This window comes from Hesperophylax consimilis, chromosome 8, assembly GCF_061612785.1.
Source record: "Hesperophylax consimilis isolate HC1 chromosome 8, BYU_Hcon_1.0, whole genome shotgun sequence".
NCBI lineage: Eukaryota > Metazoa > Arthropoda > Insecta > Trichoptera > Limnephilidae > Hesperophylax > Hesperophylax consimilis.
In genome coordinates, this window is record NC_142843.1 from 15387070 (window position 1) to 15407605 (window position 20536).

General features: G+C 35.1%; 1 protein-coding gene across 1 annotated transcript; it reads left to right on the plus strand.

The window, feature by feature from the left end:
* The first annotated feature begins 622 nt into the window (after positions 1-622).
* Positions 623-17486, plus strand: hd (humpty dumpty). The gene is made up of 10 exons (XM_089634451.1): positions 623-935; positions 1385-1506; positions 2491-2704; positions 3462-3601; positions 4571-4796; positions 5957-6107; positions 6755-7062; positions 9391-9594; positions 13810-13999; positions 14728-17486. Exons 1-10 carry the CDS (start codon positions 828-830, stop codon positions 14907-14909), a joined length of 1845 nt encoding a protein of 614 aa, XP_089490577.1. The 5' UTR covers positions 623-827; the 3' UTR covers positions 14910-17486.
* Positions 17487-20536: the final 3050 nt, after the last annotated feature.

The window sequence follows — 20536 nt, forward strand, 5'->3', positions numbered from 1 at the left end:
ACTTGCATGCCAGCTCCTTGCACATGCCAGCTACTATCATGTGTATACGCTAACTTGCATGCCTGTACCTGCCTTGCCAGTAGATTGCACAACATTTGATTTACTGGCATGCAAGTTGAGGGAGGGGACGAGGGGGGCTATGAAACCGGCATGTGTGAACGTCGTGACAAGTACGGGCATGCCAGTAGCTGACCTGTTGTTCGCCGGGGCCTTTTCTCTCATTAAATTAGCCACACATTGTACTGCCAATTGCAATACGATGATATTTAATTCACTTCGAATGTTTTCCATTGCCAAAAAGCTTGAGACTACTCAGTCTCAGAGTGATTTGAGACACGTACTGTCTAGTGACTGGCATGTGTATACGTCTTGCAAATACAGGCATGCAAGGACGCAACTGGCATGCAAGTTTAACTTGCATGTGTATTCTCATTGCGCCAGTAGCTTGCACATGCCAGTAGCTTGCATGCAAGCTACTGGTCCATTTTACAGTCATGTGTATCGCCGCCTATAGAAGTGAGAACCGACCTTTACTGAATCAGGAGAAAAATACATCTTTGAGCACTGGCAATAAAGCAATAATGGCTATTGGCAATACTGATTTGACGGATAAAAACAGAAAAGTTGCAGCTGTTCCTAGCTCATCTTTTTGAAAATTGTTTGTAAGCATTTTGGCCATCGAACGCAGGATTTATGAACGGAATTGTTTATATTATATCTATTGACTATTTCTCCCGTATAGTATACTATAAAAGACATCCTAGATCAATAAAGAAACGTTGACAAACTTTTCCCCCCTGGAGTTGATAAACACAAAGCTCGCGAAAATGACTGATAGCACCAAAACTCAATTATTAGGAAATTCTCCTATCTGGAAAAAGCCCGATGAAGTTATGCAATTACACCGGTTGAAGCGGAAAAAGAAGGCTTTACAAGTAAGTTTTCCAGTTACACGTTTTATTCAAATTAACAATTCCTATGTGGTTGTACAAGGCACTTACACCTTTTTAAAAAATCGTTTTTTACTATTAAATCTAACATTATGTCCTTTAATTGTAATTACGTTTAAACTGACAACATCCTTCGATTTTGTGAATTTCCTATGAATTTTATCAAATTCTGAAAACAGCAACATTGATAGAATTAACCTGTTTACTGTTGTAAAAAAACACTCTGCCTCCTAATATTGTACTGTATCGGTAAGATTCAACGGAGATTCGTGGGATTATTAAATATTTATCAATTTAATTGTATTTTTACTAATTTAATCCAACCTTTAATAAGCACATGTGAAAATTAAACATAGTAAGTGGGTGTGTAAACTGTGATCCTATTTCTTAATATGTAATAAAAGATTTTTATCTGAGAATGATTTTATTTACAGGAGCGAATGAAACAACCTTTAGCTGTAAGTTGTCCGGATTTAAGCAAAGTTTTAGGAAACAAAAATTCCTTAAACTTTAGTCGGATATTGGGGGGAGAAAAAAGGAAGAACCCCTTTTCAAAGTTAGTACCACTATTTATTTTACCGTAAAAGCTTTAAACTAAAATGTAATTTAGAATGAGGGTAAGGATATGCTCATCGCAGAAAGCTCTCAAGTCAATCCCAGTTGCAGACTGTAACAGTGTAAACTGGAAAAAAAAACATATTGCCACCATCCATCTAATTATATCTATATAAGTGGATCTATTGTATTTAAAAATATTATTACATGTTATATCCATACCCGCACTGCAGTATAACTAGCTCACAAAATTCACACGCAAAGTTTTGTTTTTCGGTTCCTTAAAAACTGAAATATAATGTATTTATTGTTTTTGTGTTTAATTCGTAGAACTCCATTTAATTTTTTTTTATAAATTTAATTTAGATTAAATTTGATAATATTATTATTAAGTTCTGCAAGTGTTTTAGTTTTTTATTATTGTGACAGCTGTTTCGGCTTACAAGGCCATTTTCAAACAGTTTGAAAATGGCCTTGTAAGCCGAAACAGCTGTCACAATAATAAAAAACTAAAACACTTGCAGAACTTAATAATAATATTATCAAATTTAATCTAAATTAAATTTATAAAAAAAAAAAAAAAAAAAAAAAAAAAAAAAAAAAAAAAAAAAAAAAAAAAAAAAAAAAAAAAAAAAAAAAAAAAAAAAAAAAAAAAAAAAATGAAATATAATGACCCATTGAACCTGCATAATAAATTATTTTTCTTGAGATTGAATGCTTAACATTTCGATGCTAGGTGCCCCTGTATGAGGCACTTTTTTATTGATACATGTTCGCAAGATAACTGTTGTGGTGTTCGCATATGGGGCACGGTCGCTTGCAACCCAACTGTTGTGACGCGCACGTCAACAATGGGTTAAATTTAATGTATGGAAATTAAACTGTCCTCAAGTTTTGGAAGGAACAATTATTATTATTTGCAATTTCATTGAAAAATATTATGTGACTTATTTAAGCTTTCAAATAATGATAGTGTATTTTTTAGAAATACTGCTACAGACCAAGACGATAAGAAATTCTGCAGCCCGCAACAATGTGGCGACACCACGCTAGATGAATCTTCAGATGCCACTCTGTTCCAGCTCTTAGCCCTCTCCAACAGTCCGCTCACTGTCACCAAACTAGACAACAATGAGAAACTGTCCACCTTCACTAACCTGCTCAATAAAATTACAAAAGAACAAAATGAAGTTGAAGAAGTAAGAACAATATCTTAAATTTATTTGAGATATTGGCATGCAATCCAGCACATGTGACATAAAACAAATTGTTTAGGAAAGGGAAAAATACGAAAAAATATTAACAAATATTTGGCATTCTTTGGATAAATATACCCATGGAAGATGGTTACGTATCGAATTGAATTGACACCTTTGCAGTGTTCCAGTAATGGCAACATACGCAAAATAGAATTTTTGGGTCCAGGGTTGCGTTTTTCAATTACCCAAGAACCAACAACCGTGAGTTGCTGTATCAAGGGTTGATACGGCCGTGTGTCAATCCTGATTTATCAGCTTGTAAACTGTTATGATCGCTTGCAAAAAGTTAAATGATTAACTCTTGAAATTTAATGGTCCACAAATTCAAAAAACCGGGCAATTCAACACACTCTTGAAAAGTCATGAAAAGCGATGAAAAACCTAGATTTAATATGTTAGGTGTAATTGCCACTATCCCAGCTGCCATGGAACAAAAGAATGGTGTTTTTTTCTGAATACACCATAATTGTGATAATTCTTGTGCGTGTTAGACATTCCTTGGAATGAGGCATGGGAAGATCTGATTTTAATATTATAATTTTGCCACTAACCTCAAAATACGATAGCATAGCATATCTTTTTCTTTAATTAATTATTTATGTTGTATTCACTTATTATTCTATGTGCATTGGGAAAGCAGTTATAAAGGTCAAGAGGATTAGAGGATTGAACCAATATGAAATATATTATTTTCCAGGTATTATTACCAAGTGTAGCAGGCAAAAGTCATATTCCCATTGACTGGTCGCTGAAAACCAAGCTCAGGTTCATGTCCCCTCTTCCCTTTGCTTGGAATCAGAAGTTGAAAGCCAGTGAAGAGGCTTCTGGAATTACAGGGTAAGTAAGCTAACTTAGTTTTAAATTCATATTAGTTATTCACGGTAGGTTCATGGTTGATTGGATTTTTGTAGTTTCCACCATTCCATAATATTTATTTTTCGGAATAACTTTATTGAGTAAAACCTCAAATTGTAATATTTAAATATTGAAGACAATATTAGTGATTTCTAAACGCAAATCTGAAACAGAAAAATCAGAAAAGGAAACGGTCACATCTGGGACATGAACCCAGGACCCTTGTCTTTCCGGGACAGTGCTCTACCAACTGAGCTAATGGGACCCTATTCCCCTCTGTCACTTTTAACTGTATCATAAATCACTAATATTGTCTTCAATTTTTAAATATTCCATAATATGTTTATTTATCCAATAATTCCACCACCATAACTTATCCAATAATTTCACATGTTGATTTATCCAGTTGTTTCTCTATTTCACATAACTTGTTGACTTATCCAATAATTTCACGTGTTCGCAGATCCAATTATTCCAGTATTTCAAATGATATGTTGAATTATCCATTAACTCTACCATTTCACATGTTGACATATCCAATAATTCCACATGTTGACAAATTGAATAATTTTACCATTCCATAATATATTTACTTATCCAAAAATTCCTTCAATCCGCTTGTGGACTTATCCAATAATTCCACCATTTCATATATTGACTGATCCAAAAATTCCATCATTCTGCATATTGACATATCCAATAATTCCACCATTCCACACGTTGACATATCCACTAATTTCACCATTCTACATGTTGACTTATCCAATAACTCCACCATTCCATATAATTTTCTACATTATATAGATAGCTCACTAGGTATATTATATTCTTAAAATCCATGTAAATGCCCGGCTGGGCGTAAAACCAAAAAAATAAAATTCCATATGTTGATTTATCCAATAATTCCACACTTTCCATATGTTGACTTATCCAATTTTTCCACCATTCCAGATACGTGAGATGTTTAGACACATCGAGGTCATGTACTCTGGACACATCGCACCACGCCCGCTTCCACCAGAACTGCCTGTACTGGCAGCACCCCAGTTTGCCATGGCTCTCCCTGTTCCCGCGAACCTCCGGCCGTGTGTCCGCCAAGAGCTTCATCGTCTCCAACGAAGAGATCAAGGAAGCACTGCACAAGGAGTGGGCTGAGAGTTTTAGATCTTTATTTCAGGTATAACATAATATTATGAAATGGTTTGTTTGTCTATGTTCTTCACAACAGAAAATACATCAGTGCTGCGAAGTTTATCAACTTAGCAATCAGCAGTGTGATATCGCACAAGAGTCTCAAGTGATAAGTGCCAGTGAAATTATTATAGCCCCATTTTGGGAAATGTTGTGAGACTGAAGGGTGAAGGGTGTATGTAGGAGAGAAGGTTAGGAAGCACCTGTGTAAAGATTTTGAAAAAAAAAATTATTCATTTTAAGTTAGCTCACATTGTTGTGTGTGCTAATAATTTTAGAAACATATTTATATAAAAATTGGTAAGCATAATATATCTTTAAATATTTTAAATTTAAACATTAAATAACACAAACAAAACATCAATATTTGAGGTGGACATACTTTCTTAATTCCCTTTTAAAATTAATCATATTTTTAATCTCAATAATTTCATTCGGGATTTTGTTGTAAAGTTGGACGGCCTCGTACGTCAGAGATTTCTGGGTGCTTGATTTCTTCCTTGTAGGCAATCTAATTTGCTTTGGTCAATAAACATAGCTGAAGCCATGTCAACTATGATGGCCTATCAATACTGAGTATTTTCCATTCTGAAATGAGGTGCAAATATTTTACTGTGTTTTAATTTATTTATATGATAAGAACCCACATTAAGTAACTTAATTTTGAATTGCCATGCTGGGATTTAAAACCAGTGACCTCTGGATCCAGTCAAGAAATACTATCGCATTATCATTATAAACGTGGCATATTCTTTCATTGGAAAATGAGAATAAAACTTTCATCAGATAATAAATGAGATCACTGAGGCGTATGAGTGGTAAAACCATACTTGACCATGTTAAAAATGTGGAGAGTCATCTATTTAAATGGTTTGGACATGAGGAGCGGATGAAAGAAGACAGGATTTCCACGAGAATATATCACATCAAAGCAGGCATGGTATGACCAAGTGAATGAAATACTTGAGTCAGGTCATGTCAAGAGTCTGAATAAAATGAGAGTATGCATGAGACGATGCATAAATGTGAATGAAGCAATGAGTTGTGTGGCTGTCTATCCTCTGTCCCCACCCCTTCAGGAAAATGGCGTGATGATGATGTCTTATACTTAGTCAACTAATATTAACCACTATGTGATGTTTGCAGCTGGTGCGCGCAAGACAGTGCCCTTACTTCTACGTGTGTGCAAACACCTTCACGTGCCTATTCCAAGCGGCCGGAGTGGGGGGACAGCTGGAGACTTGTGCATTCCTTACTCCATCCACCAGAGGACTTCGACAAACCCTTAAACAAGAAGGTAAAACTAACAGATTTATTTTTCTTTCTTAGCCTAATTTCCATTATTTCCTATTCCCCGTCTATGTACAGTAAAACTCTATTAAAAGTTTATCCGAGGAACCGGAAAAAACTTTTTAAGAGGATTCTTATAAGTGGATTTTACTGTATTTCTCGACTTTATCTAAGTTTCAACACTTTTTTTTGCTTTTTTAACACACAAATATAGCATCTTGACCTAATTTTTGGGCGTTAAATGGTTATTTAAAATCTTCTTAGCTCATGATGCAAATTATATTTCAAGCTGACAATAGTTGCATTGACCTAGAAATTCCTGTGAAAGAAAGCACCACACCATATTTCAAGATGCCGGATTACACTGTTAAAGAGTTTTTGCTACTTCATTATTATATTTAAAGTATCTTTCGAAATAATAATTATCATTAAAGATATACAACTTTCCCGTGGTACAACTAAACTAACAATATTTTAATTACTCCCACTATCATCATTATCAAAATCTTGCTTGTGCAATGATGAAAGACTTAGCTAACAGAGGAATAGAACCCACAATGCCTGGGTGGGAACCAGACGTCTTTGAACATATAGCTACTAACTATTAACCGGTCAATTTCCGCCAAACCTTTCAAAGTAATTTTTTTTATGTAGAAATTGAATACACAATGCCCAACAATAAAAACTACACAAAAAGAAAATCGGAAGAAATGAGTACACCGCAAACGAACGGCGAAGAGAAGCCGGAGGGAACCTCGAAGAATTCCTCCTTTGACAGCTGTTACGACACTATGGACAACACCAGCGGCCAGTCTCCCCCCACAGCCGGTAATCCCGACAACAATCCTCAGGAGGACGCTAAGGACGATGGATCGGCTGACGAAGATGACATGGAATCTGAACAATGGCTCCAGAGTTTAGGAGTGGCAGAAGATGAAATCAAGAAGATTAATTATTCACAGGTCAGTGAACTGAGCAAAACGTTTTTTCGATTGGACAGTATTTTATATTCTAAAGCAGTTGCAGAGATATTTTTAAACACAATTTTATTTTGTAATTTGTGCCACCAGACCGAGGCAGTCTGCCAAATTATATTTTGGCTGTCTTCCTACCATATGTATAAATTTACTTTTACATAATAATAATATAATAAAAAAATTATTTAAAAGAAAATTCACATTGGATGATACATTAAATTTAGAATGCTATTTCAGCCGCCATGCTAGAGATATAGGGATGCCCCCGTGTTATGGCGGGTGAAGTTTACAGATTGAGGATTTTCATAATATGTATACATAATAGTTAGTAAATTATACAATTCCGATTTAGTTAAAATTTTATGTTACAAATAATAAGTTAATAATAATAATAATTGGATCACTTGTATAGGGCCGTTTTTGTGCAAAATCACCTCAAGTTCGCTGTACAAACTTATAATACATTTCTACAGTGATCTATGTTATTACTTAACTATTTATAGAGATAATATACAGTACAATACTTACCTGGTAGGTCACTTGAGATTAACACTTAATTAACATTATCTAATTGTTTATTAGCGAAATTTAGTTACAGGATTTAGGACTTAATTGGAAAATTGAATATAACTGGACTTTCTCTTAGGAATGGTATATTTAATTTAAGGGTACGACAGCTTAAAAAGGTAAGTTTTTAGTTTAGACCTGAATTCTGTTGGACTTGTTATGGATCTTAGTTCCGGAGGGAGTTTATTCCAAGCCTTCGGGCCAGATACTCCGAAAGCGCGATCACTAAACTTAGTATTTGGCTTGCACTTAGGTTCTATTAGTCTGTCTACAGCTGATGATGTTGCTGATCTAAGAGTTGACTGCCTCAGACCAGTGTTTTCCGGGACGCATAGTTCAGAGATGTAGGGTGGGGCCATTTCATTGATGGATTTAAACACCATCCAGCACAGTTTGTACTGGATTCTTTCAGGGCACTTGAGCCAGTGAAGGTTACGAAGGTGTTCTGAAATGTGCGAATATTTTGAAACCCCGGTTATGAGCCGTGCTGCTGCATTAAACACTGATTGAAGTTTGTCAATTTGATATTTTGGAAGGCTGGCATAAATGCCGTTGCAGTAATCGAGACGTGAGACTACGTAAGAGTTGATAAGTAGTTTTGTTGCTTCCGTAGGAAGGTTTCTTCGGACGGACTTGAGTTGTCTTAGGTGAAAAAAACCGGTGCTTACAGTCCTATTTATTTGACTTTTAAACGAAAAGTCTGATCTAAATTGACACCGAGAAGTTTGACTGTTGTTTTTGGGATGATATCGCTGCCGGAAATAGTAATAGGTGAATCGTCTATTAAATGTTGACGTTTGTTTGTGGCTGCCCAGAGAAACTCAGTCTTAGATGGATTGAGCTTCAGCTTGTTTGAAGACATCTAACGAGTTATTGCTTCTAGACATTCAGTTATACGGATCTTGAGACTATTGATTTCATTTGGAGCGTAGTAAAAATAAACTTGCTGATCGTCAGCGTAGCAGTGAGACAAGAGATCAAATGACTCGATTATTTTGGCGACATCATTTGTAAAAAGGATGAAGAGAAGTGGACCTAAAACGGATCTCTGGGGTATCACTGAAGAAAGTGTTGCGAAGTTGGACAATTTATTTCCAACCCTTACGGCTTGTAAGCGGTTGGATAAATAGGATACCAGCCAATTTTTTATGTCGGAATTCAAACCAAATGTTTCCTCTAATCTCCTAATGAGGAATTCATGATCAATCGTGTCAAACGCTGCACTCATGTCTAGGAGTGAGATAAGTGATAACTTACCTGACTCTACGACAAGAGTTATGTCTGATAGCATACGAAGTAGTCCGGTTTCAGTTGAGTGGAACTTTCTGTACGCAGATTGACATTTTGCGAATAATTTATTTGAATTCAAGTGACTGGTTATTTGTACGGCAGCAATTTTCTTTTTTTTTTAGGTTTTTAGGATATCAGGGAGAAGGTTGAAGGTTTTGGGAACTAGATAGGTGTATTGTCTTTGTGCTGATGTAGTATGAGGTTTTGGTACATTGTAGCAGTGGCGGCTCATGACTTTTTGTTGTACTAGAGTGCTAATATTACAAAAAATGGCATTATTGATGTTGTTGTAGGTGAAAATCCAAGGACTGGAGGTATCGCAGCCCCGCGTATAATTTTAAACCTCCTCCCCGCTCGTCGAACTGACCAGTTTGTAATGAGAGCAACAGGGCAGTACCTTACTCACCGTCCGGTACATTTAGTGTCTTTTTATGATATATCTAAATCTTCTTGCAGATACGTAAGAACCACGTGATGGAAAGTATAATAGACAGTGGAGACGAATCGCTGGTGTTTGTGCATGGAGTGGATGCCCAGGCCCTGTTCAACTTCCTCCTCAACTGCAAGTCCTCCATTCCGGCCACCGGGCCCTTCGCCGGCATCCCGCCCACCCTCCTCGCCCCCACCGCCTTCCAGGGAGGCACCCTGCAGCCACTCAAGGTACATATCTACATTCTAGTTAGTCCCACTTAAAGATAATAGAACCAAGGAAGATCAGTCATGAACCATCATTAGTATGCCAACAACATGTTCACCCATACTAATGCAAATAGCATATCTGCACAGCGGCGCCCTGCCTTTGTTTCTACCTACTCACCAAATTTGACGGCCGGCGTGGTCTAGTGGTATACGCTTTTGACTACAGATCCGAAGGTCGCGGGTTCGAACCCGGCGTGCGCAAATAAATTTTATTTGATTAATTTGTGTTATTTCACAATTAATTAATTTAAAATAATATATAGTATATTTGCGGCACGTTCCAGAGTGGAAGATACTCTCAGTATCGCCCTGGTGTAAGACCACCATTCAGAATTGAAACGTTGCTTGAAATGGCTTTAGCCGTGTTTGGTGACCAGATCTGAATAGCCAGGTACTTCCCCACCTTCCTCTTCCCCATCTCCCTCCCCTCCCCAATACCCTCAGCCTCACATCATACCCCAATTGGGGATGCCATAGTCTCACTGGCTCCAGACGGGAGCAGTTGGGACTCTTGTGCGGTAATACTGTAAAAAAAAAAAAAAAAACACTCATCTTTCATTGGCTCCGCCGCTTTGATAGTATGTGCAGTTTGATCATAGCTCGGCAACATTCAGCACAATTCCATGCCATCTCCCTTTGCTTCAATTGTATGCTTCGCTTTCTGTCAATCAATTATACAATACGGCATTATAGGCTGGGCGGCACATATAAAAATCAAACACAAACAATTTACATATCACAAAAACTAATAATAAAAACCATATTAAAAAAACCCTATTCATATTCGTCCGAACTTTTATTCAAACAATTTAAGGTCAGAAAATTAAGTGCATTATACTTCTACCATGCAACATTACAAATTTATAAAAACAATATTCAAAATAAAATTGTACCCTTTAAAAATAACAGAAATCTTAGACAAACGTCAATACTTCCTACTCCTAAATGTAAAAAAACAATAGGACAGTTCAACCATGAATATCTCGAAGTTAAATTTTTTAACTCATTACCAGAAAAAATTAGAAACATGAATGCAAATATAAACAAATTCAAAAGCCACCTTAAAAAGTATTCCGAACAGTTGAACTGAATCATATCAAATTTAAACCAATATAACAACACCCCCATACACACAAGCCCTGCTTATTTATGGGGGTACATCAAAATACTTATATTATATTATGCAATTAATAACTGTATTATATTATGTAATGTAATTCATGCATCTTTTTTTACTAATAAAAAATAAAAAAAATAAAAAATATGGTCCCACTAGCACGTAGACTAAAATCAATAGTTGTACCTACCATAATGCAAGTATTTAACATAGTAACACATATATGGGCATTTTTGCCAAAATTTATACCTGTTTTTACCATTTTTATGTTTTCCATTTCAATACTTTTCCATTTTATTTAATGTTTCCACCAATACCAGATTTCTATAAGTAGGGATTTTTTTAAGTGCAGAAATTCTGGGACTAACTACCATAACATGTACTCCTCATTGCCCAGAATACTAATGGAGGGTAATAATTTGGAAGTCTTCAATTTATCACTTAATTAATACAAAAGATTGTTGCTAGGGCACTTCAGTTATGTATAAAAAAAGATTAAAAACTTAATTTTATTAAAATGTAGTCACGTAATGAAACTAACGGATTCTTTACCAGGTATGTTAAACTCGGTTTTCTTCAATATTGCTCCAAATTTATGTAAAAACTGTATGTATTCAAAAAATAAATTATAGAAGATATTTAAGACACCACCAAATTAATCTTACACACCTAAAATTAAATACAAAATCAGACTTTCTTAACCCTTTAAATTTTTTTTATTTATTTATTTTTTTTTATAGTGAATACCTCACAAGAGTCCCAACTGCTCCCATCTGGAGCCAGTGAGACTATGGCATCCCCAATTGGGGGATGTTGTGAGGCTGAAGGTAAGTGGGGAAGGGAAAGAGTAAGGTGGGGAAGTACCTGGCTATTCAGATCTAGTCACTAAACACGGCTAAAGCCATTTGGAGCAACGTTTCAATTCTGAATGGTGGTCTTACACCAGGGCGATACTGAGAGTATCTTCCACTCTGGAAAGTGCCGCAAATATACTATATATTATTTTAATTAATTAATTGTGAAATAACACAAATTAATCAAATAAAATTTATTTGCGCACGCCGGGCTCGAACCCGCGACCTTCGGAATGGCAGTCCAATGCGTTACCACTGGACTATGCCGGCCGTCATGCTGGAATGTGTTTTGCTTGGATGTACCGACAGGCCGCGAATTTTTTACACCGATACCTTGAATTCCACAGACAGAATTGACATAAATGCTATCGTGGTATGGAGTGAAATTAACAAATTAGGTTTTAATTTTAAGAAATGCGCCATAATGTGCTATACTAGAGCAAACACTGTGATTTATTACAACTATAGGATGTCCCAATGTTCTCTTAAACATATTTCTGAACCGAAAGATTTGGGAATAACCTTTGACCCACACTTAACATTTCACGTTCATATTGAAACGATATGCAGCAGGGCTTTGAGAATGCTTGGATTTGTGCTATGTAACTCCAGGCATTTCTGCAGCTCTGCCGTGGTTCGCTTGCTATATTTTAGCCTAGTACGTAGTATTTTGGAAAGTGGCTCAATAATATGGGGACCAGGGGATGCAACGTACACTTCTATGGTAGAGAAAGTACAAAAGAAGTTTCTACGTTATCTTTATCTTAGAGACTTCGGGTACTATCCCTATTTATACCCATCAGCCTTCCTTTCCGGAATGCTAGGTATCGATAGTCTTGTCAACAGGCGGAAAGCTGCGTTGCTGATGATGGCCTATAACTTGTTGAACGGTCACATCAACAATCCAGAAATTTTGAATAAAATTTTATTTTACGTCCCTGATAACTTCGCAAGAGCGCGTAGACACAAACCATTCATTCTTCCGAGATGTAGGACTAACTTACCATCAGCAATGCCTCTCGGAAGAATGATAGGCCTTCTTAACTCACTAGCCTCTGACATCGACATTTTCCACCTGCGCATCACTAAATTTAAATTGCTAATTAGGCAATTATGATTGTATAATGTATCTTTGTTAATGGATATTTTTATTCTGTAAATATACATGTAAAATATAAATAAATAAATAAAATAAATAAATAAATTCCATATTTTAGATTTTTCAAATTACTTGAGTTTGACAAGCGAAATCGTCATATAGAACAACGTGTTAACGCGCTCATTTTGTATGGCCGGCCTTGTGAGCACGGCTACCTAGAGCGCGTAAATGCGCTTAAGGCACACAACCGGTTAAATTGAATGTAGAAATGGGACATGGTAAAAACACACTTAATTTGGATCTAAATAATTAATAAGAAATATGTGCAGGTTTGAAAACTATGAAATTTAACTGATTGAATAAAGTAAATTATTAAATTTGCCTGTTAAAAGTGTATAACTTTCCAATATTCCACAATACGTAACTATGAAAAACCTATCAAAATCGTAGGACACAAGAAAAACGCAATGTACAAACTTTGGCAAAAATGCTGATGTACATACAGTGAAACTCTCTTATGAAGTTTACCGGAGACCGGAAAAAACTTATTTTGTGGGAAAACCTTTAAATCTTGGGGATGGTACCGGACTTGCAGGTGGTGTTCATCACTGGTGAAGACCATGGGTCTTCCTGGTCCTCCTTTGTGTAGTAAACCAAAGGTAAGGTTTGGCCTGGTTGGCTGATGATGGGCTCGAATCGCGAGCGAGGCCCGGTACACTTGTTGGTACCTGTGTACAGTTGCGTGGCGGAGCAAGGGCGGCAGCTCCGCCCTCGCCTCGTCAGTTGCAGCTGGGCACTTGCAAGAGACTGATCATCTGTGTGCTTAAGACTGACCCTAGGTACCGCAATGTCGCCGTGTTTATATAGGTACCACTCGTTCGAGAACAAATCGCGAGTAGGTAGGTTGACGGCTTCGCTATTATTCCAGATAGGTAGATGCAGCATACATTCACCGTCTTACCCATAGGTTCCAATGTGATGCGCGTTGCATGTATTGAATTTCTCAAACCTACTATGTAGTAGCTGCCGCTACAAAATATTGATGCTTCAAAAACCTTTAGTTCTAATTATTTGGCTACATAATTATGTTGTATTCTCTTCTGTAGGTCCGAGAAAGTATCGTACACTCGGAAGGTGGGAAATACTATTCCGTGGAGCTGAAAGGACCAATCCTCCCCACAACAGTTCACTCCATGTGCTCGCTACTTCAGAGCAATTCCAACTCATTCAGCGGCACCTTCGCCAACCTGCAGCCCAGCGTGGCTTTCACCAAAGCTGCTAAAATTATGGCTGATGGTAAAGTTATAATTTTTTATGATTTTCTTTAATAATATTTCGCCACGTGCACCCAACGAAGGTGATGAAATTTGATTAATATTCGCAAATATTAATTCATAATAGTAATAATAATATTTTGATGACTTGTGAAGTGCCATTTGTGTGACAAATCATCTCAAGGGTGCTTGATTTGCTTGATTCTTCCTCTTCTAGTGAACATTGTGCATATATTTGTTCTGATTCAAAACAGCTCTGATGACCGAACTGTCATGATTTTCTAAGAATTTTTGTTTAAAAAGTCTTTATAACTTATTTCTGAAATAATTAGTAAAGATTTTTTATTAAAAAATTTATATTAAAATGAATTCCATGACAAATTATTTGTTTTAAAATTAGAAATATATAATGACATGATTTGTTGAACCCTTTTTGTGGGTTATTTAGTTATGAGACTGTTTTCGTTTTGCGCTTCTATTAAATTACCAGAAGCAAAGACCAGGACATATTGGATATATGTATTACATAGAACCACACATACATATTACATTTTGGTTTTTTTTTTCAAATGCATTCATAATACATAAAGGATATTGTAAAGAACATGTGTTTATTAAAAACTCAATTTGGCAAAAAATGTTAGTTCGCCACTTGTCGCTCTTAACAGAACTATATTATTTTTCTCACCATGTGCCCAAATTGACAAAATTTCCAATATTGATTTTTCTATTCATATTTTTTTGTTCCAGGTGACAAAACAAGGCAAAATTCATCCAACACCATGCCAAGCGTGTTTGGAAGGGAGAACTTATCCGATTGCGGCCTGAATCCTGACATGCTGGAGCGCTTCTGTTCAGCAGATCCTACTACAATGGAGACCATAGACAGTCTGGCATACTCTGATAATAAAAGGGTCTACACCTGGTCATAGCTGTATTCTATCTTACCGAATCAGAGAACAGCCATATTACAAACAGTTTTGTCTAGCTTTAATCAAATTCAATCATTTTGGATGCATCTGATTGAAGTAGGCACTAGCCCAGCGATATAGCCAAGTGATTTGTGCCTAGTTGACTTTCATATTTCATTAAACAGTGAAACCCTCTTATAAAGTTCCCAGACAAGAGGTTGTTTTTTTTGGACACTTGGAAAACCTTATAAGAGAGTTTCACTATATGTAGATCATCTTGGCACGCTCAACTTTTAGTCTGCCCCAAAATCAAAGCTAAAAAACGAAAACGACATATAGACACTTGTGTGTGAATGTCAAATTGACAAAAGACAGACTGTCACTTAGTGTGGATGACCAAGTGACAACACCAAGATCAGATATCAAACTGGAAATCGTATGACGATAAAACAAGGTTAATGTAAATAGATAAATTACATACAATTAAATTGGCCTGAATTTGATTGCCAAGTGAATGTACATATATTTAATTGAAAGTACAAATTAAATTTTAACTAAGTAGTAATGAACTATGACAATTCACAAATTATGTGCATGCTTATTTTTAATTTTTTTTTTTTATTAAACTCTCCGAGAGCTGGTATCCAGAATTTATATCATTCTATGAGAATGAAAAACAATATACTTTAGTATATTTAAGGATAATATGTACTTAATTCAACATTATGTGCAGCGGTGGCTATTGATTTTTCTGCCTAGAGCCAATTTTATAAATTATTTTTTCTTATCCAAGGGTAATATTGTATATGTAGTAATGTTGTAATATTATATACCTGCATGAATAAATTAAATAAATGTTTCTATGAATTTTTCATCAAACGATTTTGTGCATCTCTGATTGGAATCTCAATTACTGGAAAATCTTCATAATATGAATTACAGGCACATCTCAGTTACGAAACAATTGACTTATATAAATTTGCAGATACATAAAAAGGAAATGTCGAAAATTCGAAAAACAATCTTGAGTAGCAGTGGAGGCTCTTGACTTTTGGGTGTGGTAGAGTGCTAAGTTTGAAAACTTAGAGTTGATTTTTAGTAAAAAACACATTTTCAACTACAACATCAATTATGCCATTTTTTGTCATATTAGCACTCTAGTACACCCAAAGTCACGAGCCGCCACTGCTGAGCAGAGTTACATAAAATTGTACACACAATTACAATTTCAAATATCTAATACCCAAGCGCACATGTTTTTGAATGAAATGCGTAAATGGCATTATACCTATCATGTATATATTTTTATTTATGTTATATTAATGCCTGTTGAATGATTAATATAATAATACTTAGATTAAAGAGCGCTTTAGTTTATTATTAAATGCGTACAGTGATTACGAATATATGATCTAGCTGAGAGCTGGCGTGTGAGAGTGAGATGATGCTAATACTATACAGTATTTCTACAGTAATCCAACAATCTACTTACTTAACCAATTTACTAATTCGACTTCAAAAAGAAAAATTCAAGTTATATAAAGGTCTACGGAACACATTACTGTTACTCGGGATATTACCTACTGTACATAAATTATACACAGTTCAGGAAACTAATGGTACAAGCAGGAAACTTGTGAATTCATATCACATAGAGAACCCAAAAAACAACATCAAAACTTCAACCTGAGGATTGTGACTTGTTTTTACTGCAACTAAATGGTTAAAAATCTTTTGTAGCCGGGTCCACGACAATCAACAGCCAAGAGTAATTGTGTAGCGACCGAATATTTTGAATTTGACCAAAAAAAAATTCAACAGTCGGTCTCGAATTACTTGAAAACTAAAGCTCAAAAAAAAAGGTTATACATACTACAAAATCGACTTCAAATGTGATGTTTATTTCAGTTTCCCACTTGTACCATGAGTTTCTGGACATCGTGTATAATTATGAAAGAATGTTGTACTTTTATCCGTGCAAAAATGTAGATTGAGTTTTTACCAATTGCCAACCCCCACTGGTTATGATATCATGGCGCCATCATTTAGAATTCACTTCTTGTTAAGATTATTGAAAATTTCATCTATTTGTTTTCACCTTATTGTGTCTTCTAGTGGTGAAATTTCCTAGAAGAAGTCGGTGATCACCGAGACATAGCTTATAAACATAGCATCAAAACACAGATTAATAATACATAACAATTTTTAATACACAAAGAGTTTGGGGGCAAGAATTTTAGATCTGCTCTAACAATTTATGATTTAAAAGATCAATAAAATTCTGCATGTGTTTATTTGTTCAAAATAATTTATAATATTCTTATGTTTCAATAAAATAAACTTTTGTTTAGAATATATTTTTATATATGTAAAAAGTTTTTCATAAAATCGGCTTCTCAATCTTTTCCTAGAAATTTTTTTTAAACTTATTGAACATCATTGGGTTATATTTTTTATATTACTTGCTCGATTATTTCTTTAACAATTTTTGACAGTGCATTAAGTGCTTTTACATATGTTTTAATTTTTTCTGGTGTCCAATTATTTTTTGTATGAATTATGATGTAATGGTACATTTTTAAAACTGTAAAATGTCTAATCTAAATCGTATATGTGACCATTTTTACATAAAATAATGAGATGGTTAGTTTGTTAAGAATATTGTTCATAGGTGTTCATATTTTAAAATACAAAAATGCTTTTCACAAAATCTGTTTCTCAATCCTTTTCCTTCTCAATTCTTTTAAAAATAATCTTGTTTTTATATGTAACAAAATAAGATGATGAGTGTGGTGTGGAACATATCGCAGAGACTAATTATCCGATCCGAGTGAGCCAAGTGTTGTTTTAAAGAGCAGTTAAAAATATTACAACTCATCTTGTGCTCCAAGCTCTCAAAAAGTTTTAAAATTTTTCGATTTTTTTTTTTTAAATGTTTATCTAAAAATTATGTTACATAATTTACAGAAGATATACTAATTATTTCATCTAATTTTATACACAAGATGTACCACCATAATAAAGCTACGCTTGTGTGTATGTTTTTCTTAAAATGCTCCAATATTGAGGGCAAAGTACAACCATGAAAATGTAGAGCACAAAATTTCAAAAAGAATTACACCGAAAAAATGCTTACCCTTACGGGCATACCATCAGAAAATCTTTCAAATTGAACTAGATTTGGACAAACCGACCATGGAACGGAAAACTTGTACATATAGATTTGGCTTTTGCAAGAGGCATTCAAATAATTTAACAAGATGTACTCATACATATTGTACATTTGTTAAATGTTTTTAGTGTCCAACGGAGGAATACCCTTTTTAGGATAGTCTAAATTGGGACAAATTTGCATACATATTTTGTACAACAACAAAAAAGATATAAAAAAAAGGACTAAAAAAAAATTTAATATATTAAAACATAAAGTTAACAGATGTTTGTTTAGCATACTTATTAAAACAATAATAAACATATAGGTGGAAAACTGGTGTTTGCATCGCATATTATATTTTTGTTTTTGTGAGTTTTGTTTTGTTTGTATTTGATTTTATTTTGTTCACTCGTTTCTTCCTAATTGATGTAGCCAAGAAGTGGTTAATTGACAAAGAACACCTTTATTTTCCTTTTTCCAACCATCAGGTATGAAGTTGTATAGTTTTGGCCCTAAAAATGACAAGTGTCTTTGAGCGATGGATGTTTTGGTTGTGAGTGATACAATTGGATTTCTCCGTGACTGTCGGGTGTCGTGAGATTGTTCAGTAGAAGGGTAAATAATAATATGTGTTTATTACAGAATGTATGCAGGGGTAGTGAATGCAATACATTCCATCTTTTAAAATAACAGACAAATGATAAGAATACATAGATAGGCACAAAAAAATTCGAACTAGAAGAGAAAAATGTGTGCAAGAAGCCGTTTATGTAGGATATTTGAACATCTCCCGTCTCCAGAGGGACATCAGGGGGGACTCCATTCAGGCAGTGCAACCATGGCAGTGATGATAGTGTTATTTGATTGGCGTAGTCTGCGCCATAAGCTTCCCATGTAGTGCACTCGTCCCTCCAGGAACATATCCGTAGCGCTGCAGTATCTCGGTAGGCGGAATAGTTGGCGATAAGTATTTTTGTAAGCGACTTTTAGCTTATGCCATTGGGATGCAGTGTAAAGATGACGTTGTTTATAAGTGTTTAAAATTAATTTCCTAACATCCAGAACTCGTAACTCTTCAAATAGTGCATTGCTGTGATATCTAAATGGTTTTTTGAGGATGACCCTCAGTAATGATTTTTGAGCTTTTGCTAAGTGATCCAAAACAGTTTTTGCACACCCACCCCACCCTAAGGATGCGTAGTCTAGTAGTAATCTACACATAGTTTCGTAAATGAGTTTCAGTTCTTTTTTACGTAGGATATTTCTAATTGGCATAAATATGTGTGTAAGCTTAGGACCTGTGATGACTGGTGACTAGATCTGTGTCCTTCCCATCTCAGGTATATGTCAACTAATATACCCAGATATTTTATACTGTTCAAGCATTCTAATTTATAGCAAGCTGAGTCCGAGCATTTATGTATAAAAATATTATATAGTTCCTTAGGTTGGCCTGCACCTAACCTTTTGGTCGCACTAAAACATGAATTTCGTTTTTCCCGAGTTAAGAATCAACCGATTATAGTCTAATCAAAGATTTAGCTGTTTTATACCATCTTCTGCTTTGCAGTGAACATCATTCCAGAGTTTTCCTTCAAATATTAAGACAGTATCATTTGCAAATATTATTATGTGATTGGAAAAATTGCTGTTACACAGATCATACATATTAATACTGAACATAAGTGGTCCTAAGCAGTGGCGGCTCGTGACTTTTGAATGTGATAGAGTGCTAAGTTCGAAAAATTCGACATTATTGATGATAACACAAAAAGTTTTTTTTTTTTTTGGAAATTCGATTTTTGTATGAAGATTTTCAGGAAATTTCAGTATGGCAGTGCACTACACCGATTTCCTGAAAATCTTCATACAAAAAACCGAATTTTAGAAAAAAAAACGTTTTCGGCTACAACGACATCAATAATGTAATTTTTTTAAATTATTACTCAAAACACACCCAAAAGTAACGAGCAGCCACTAGTCTTAAGGTACTCCCTTGGGGTACACCAAATTCTATAAGGGCAGGATCGCTAGCAGTGTCATTAATTTTAACTTTTTGGTATCTGTTAGCTAAGTAACTAGCCATCCATTTGTATAGTTGTCCCTGAATACCTAAAGCCTGTAGTTTTTTTAAAAGTATTTTATGGGAGATTGTATCGGAGGTTTTGGCAAGATCTAAGAAAAGAGCGATGGATTTATTTCCCCGGTCAATATTAATGGAAATATTACAGTCAGCTTAGCAATACCATTTTCTTTTCCTAGACCTGGTCGAAAACCGAACTGTTTTTGGATAGGATCTTATTACTTTCTAGATAGATTAGTGGTTTGGGAATATGCCTGACTTGAAACTAAGATTGCAGATGAATGCAATAGGACTTACTATAAGCGATTTCAATACTTTCAGCAGATTTGGAGAAACTTTGTCTGGCCCACAAGTATTCAATGTCTTGAGTTCATCTATCATTTTTATGACTTCTTTAATCGTTGTTTGTAT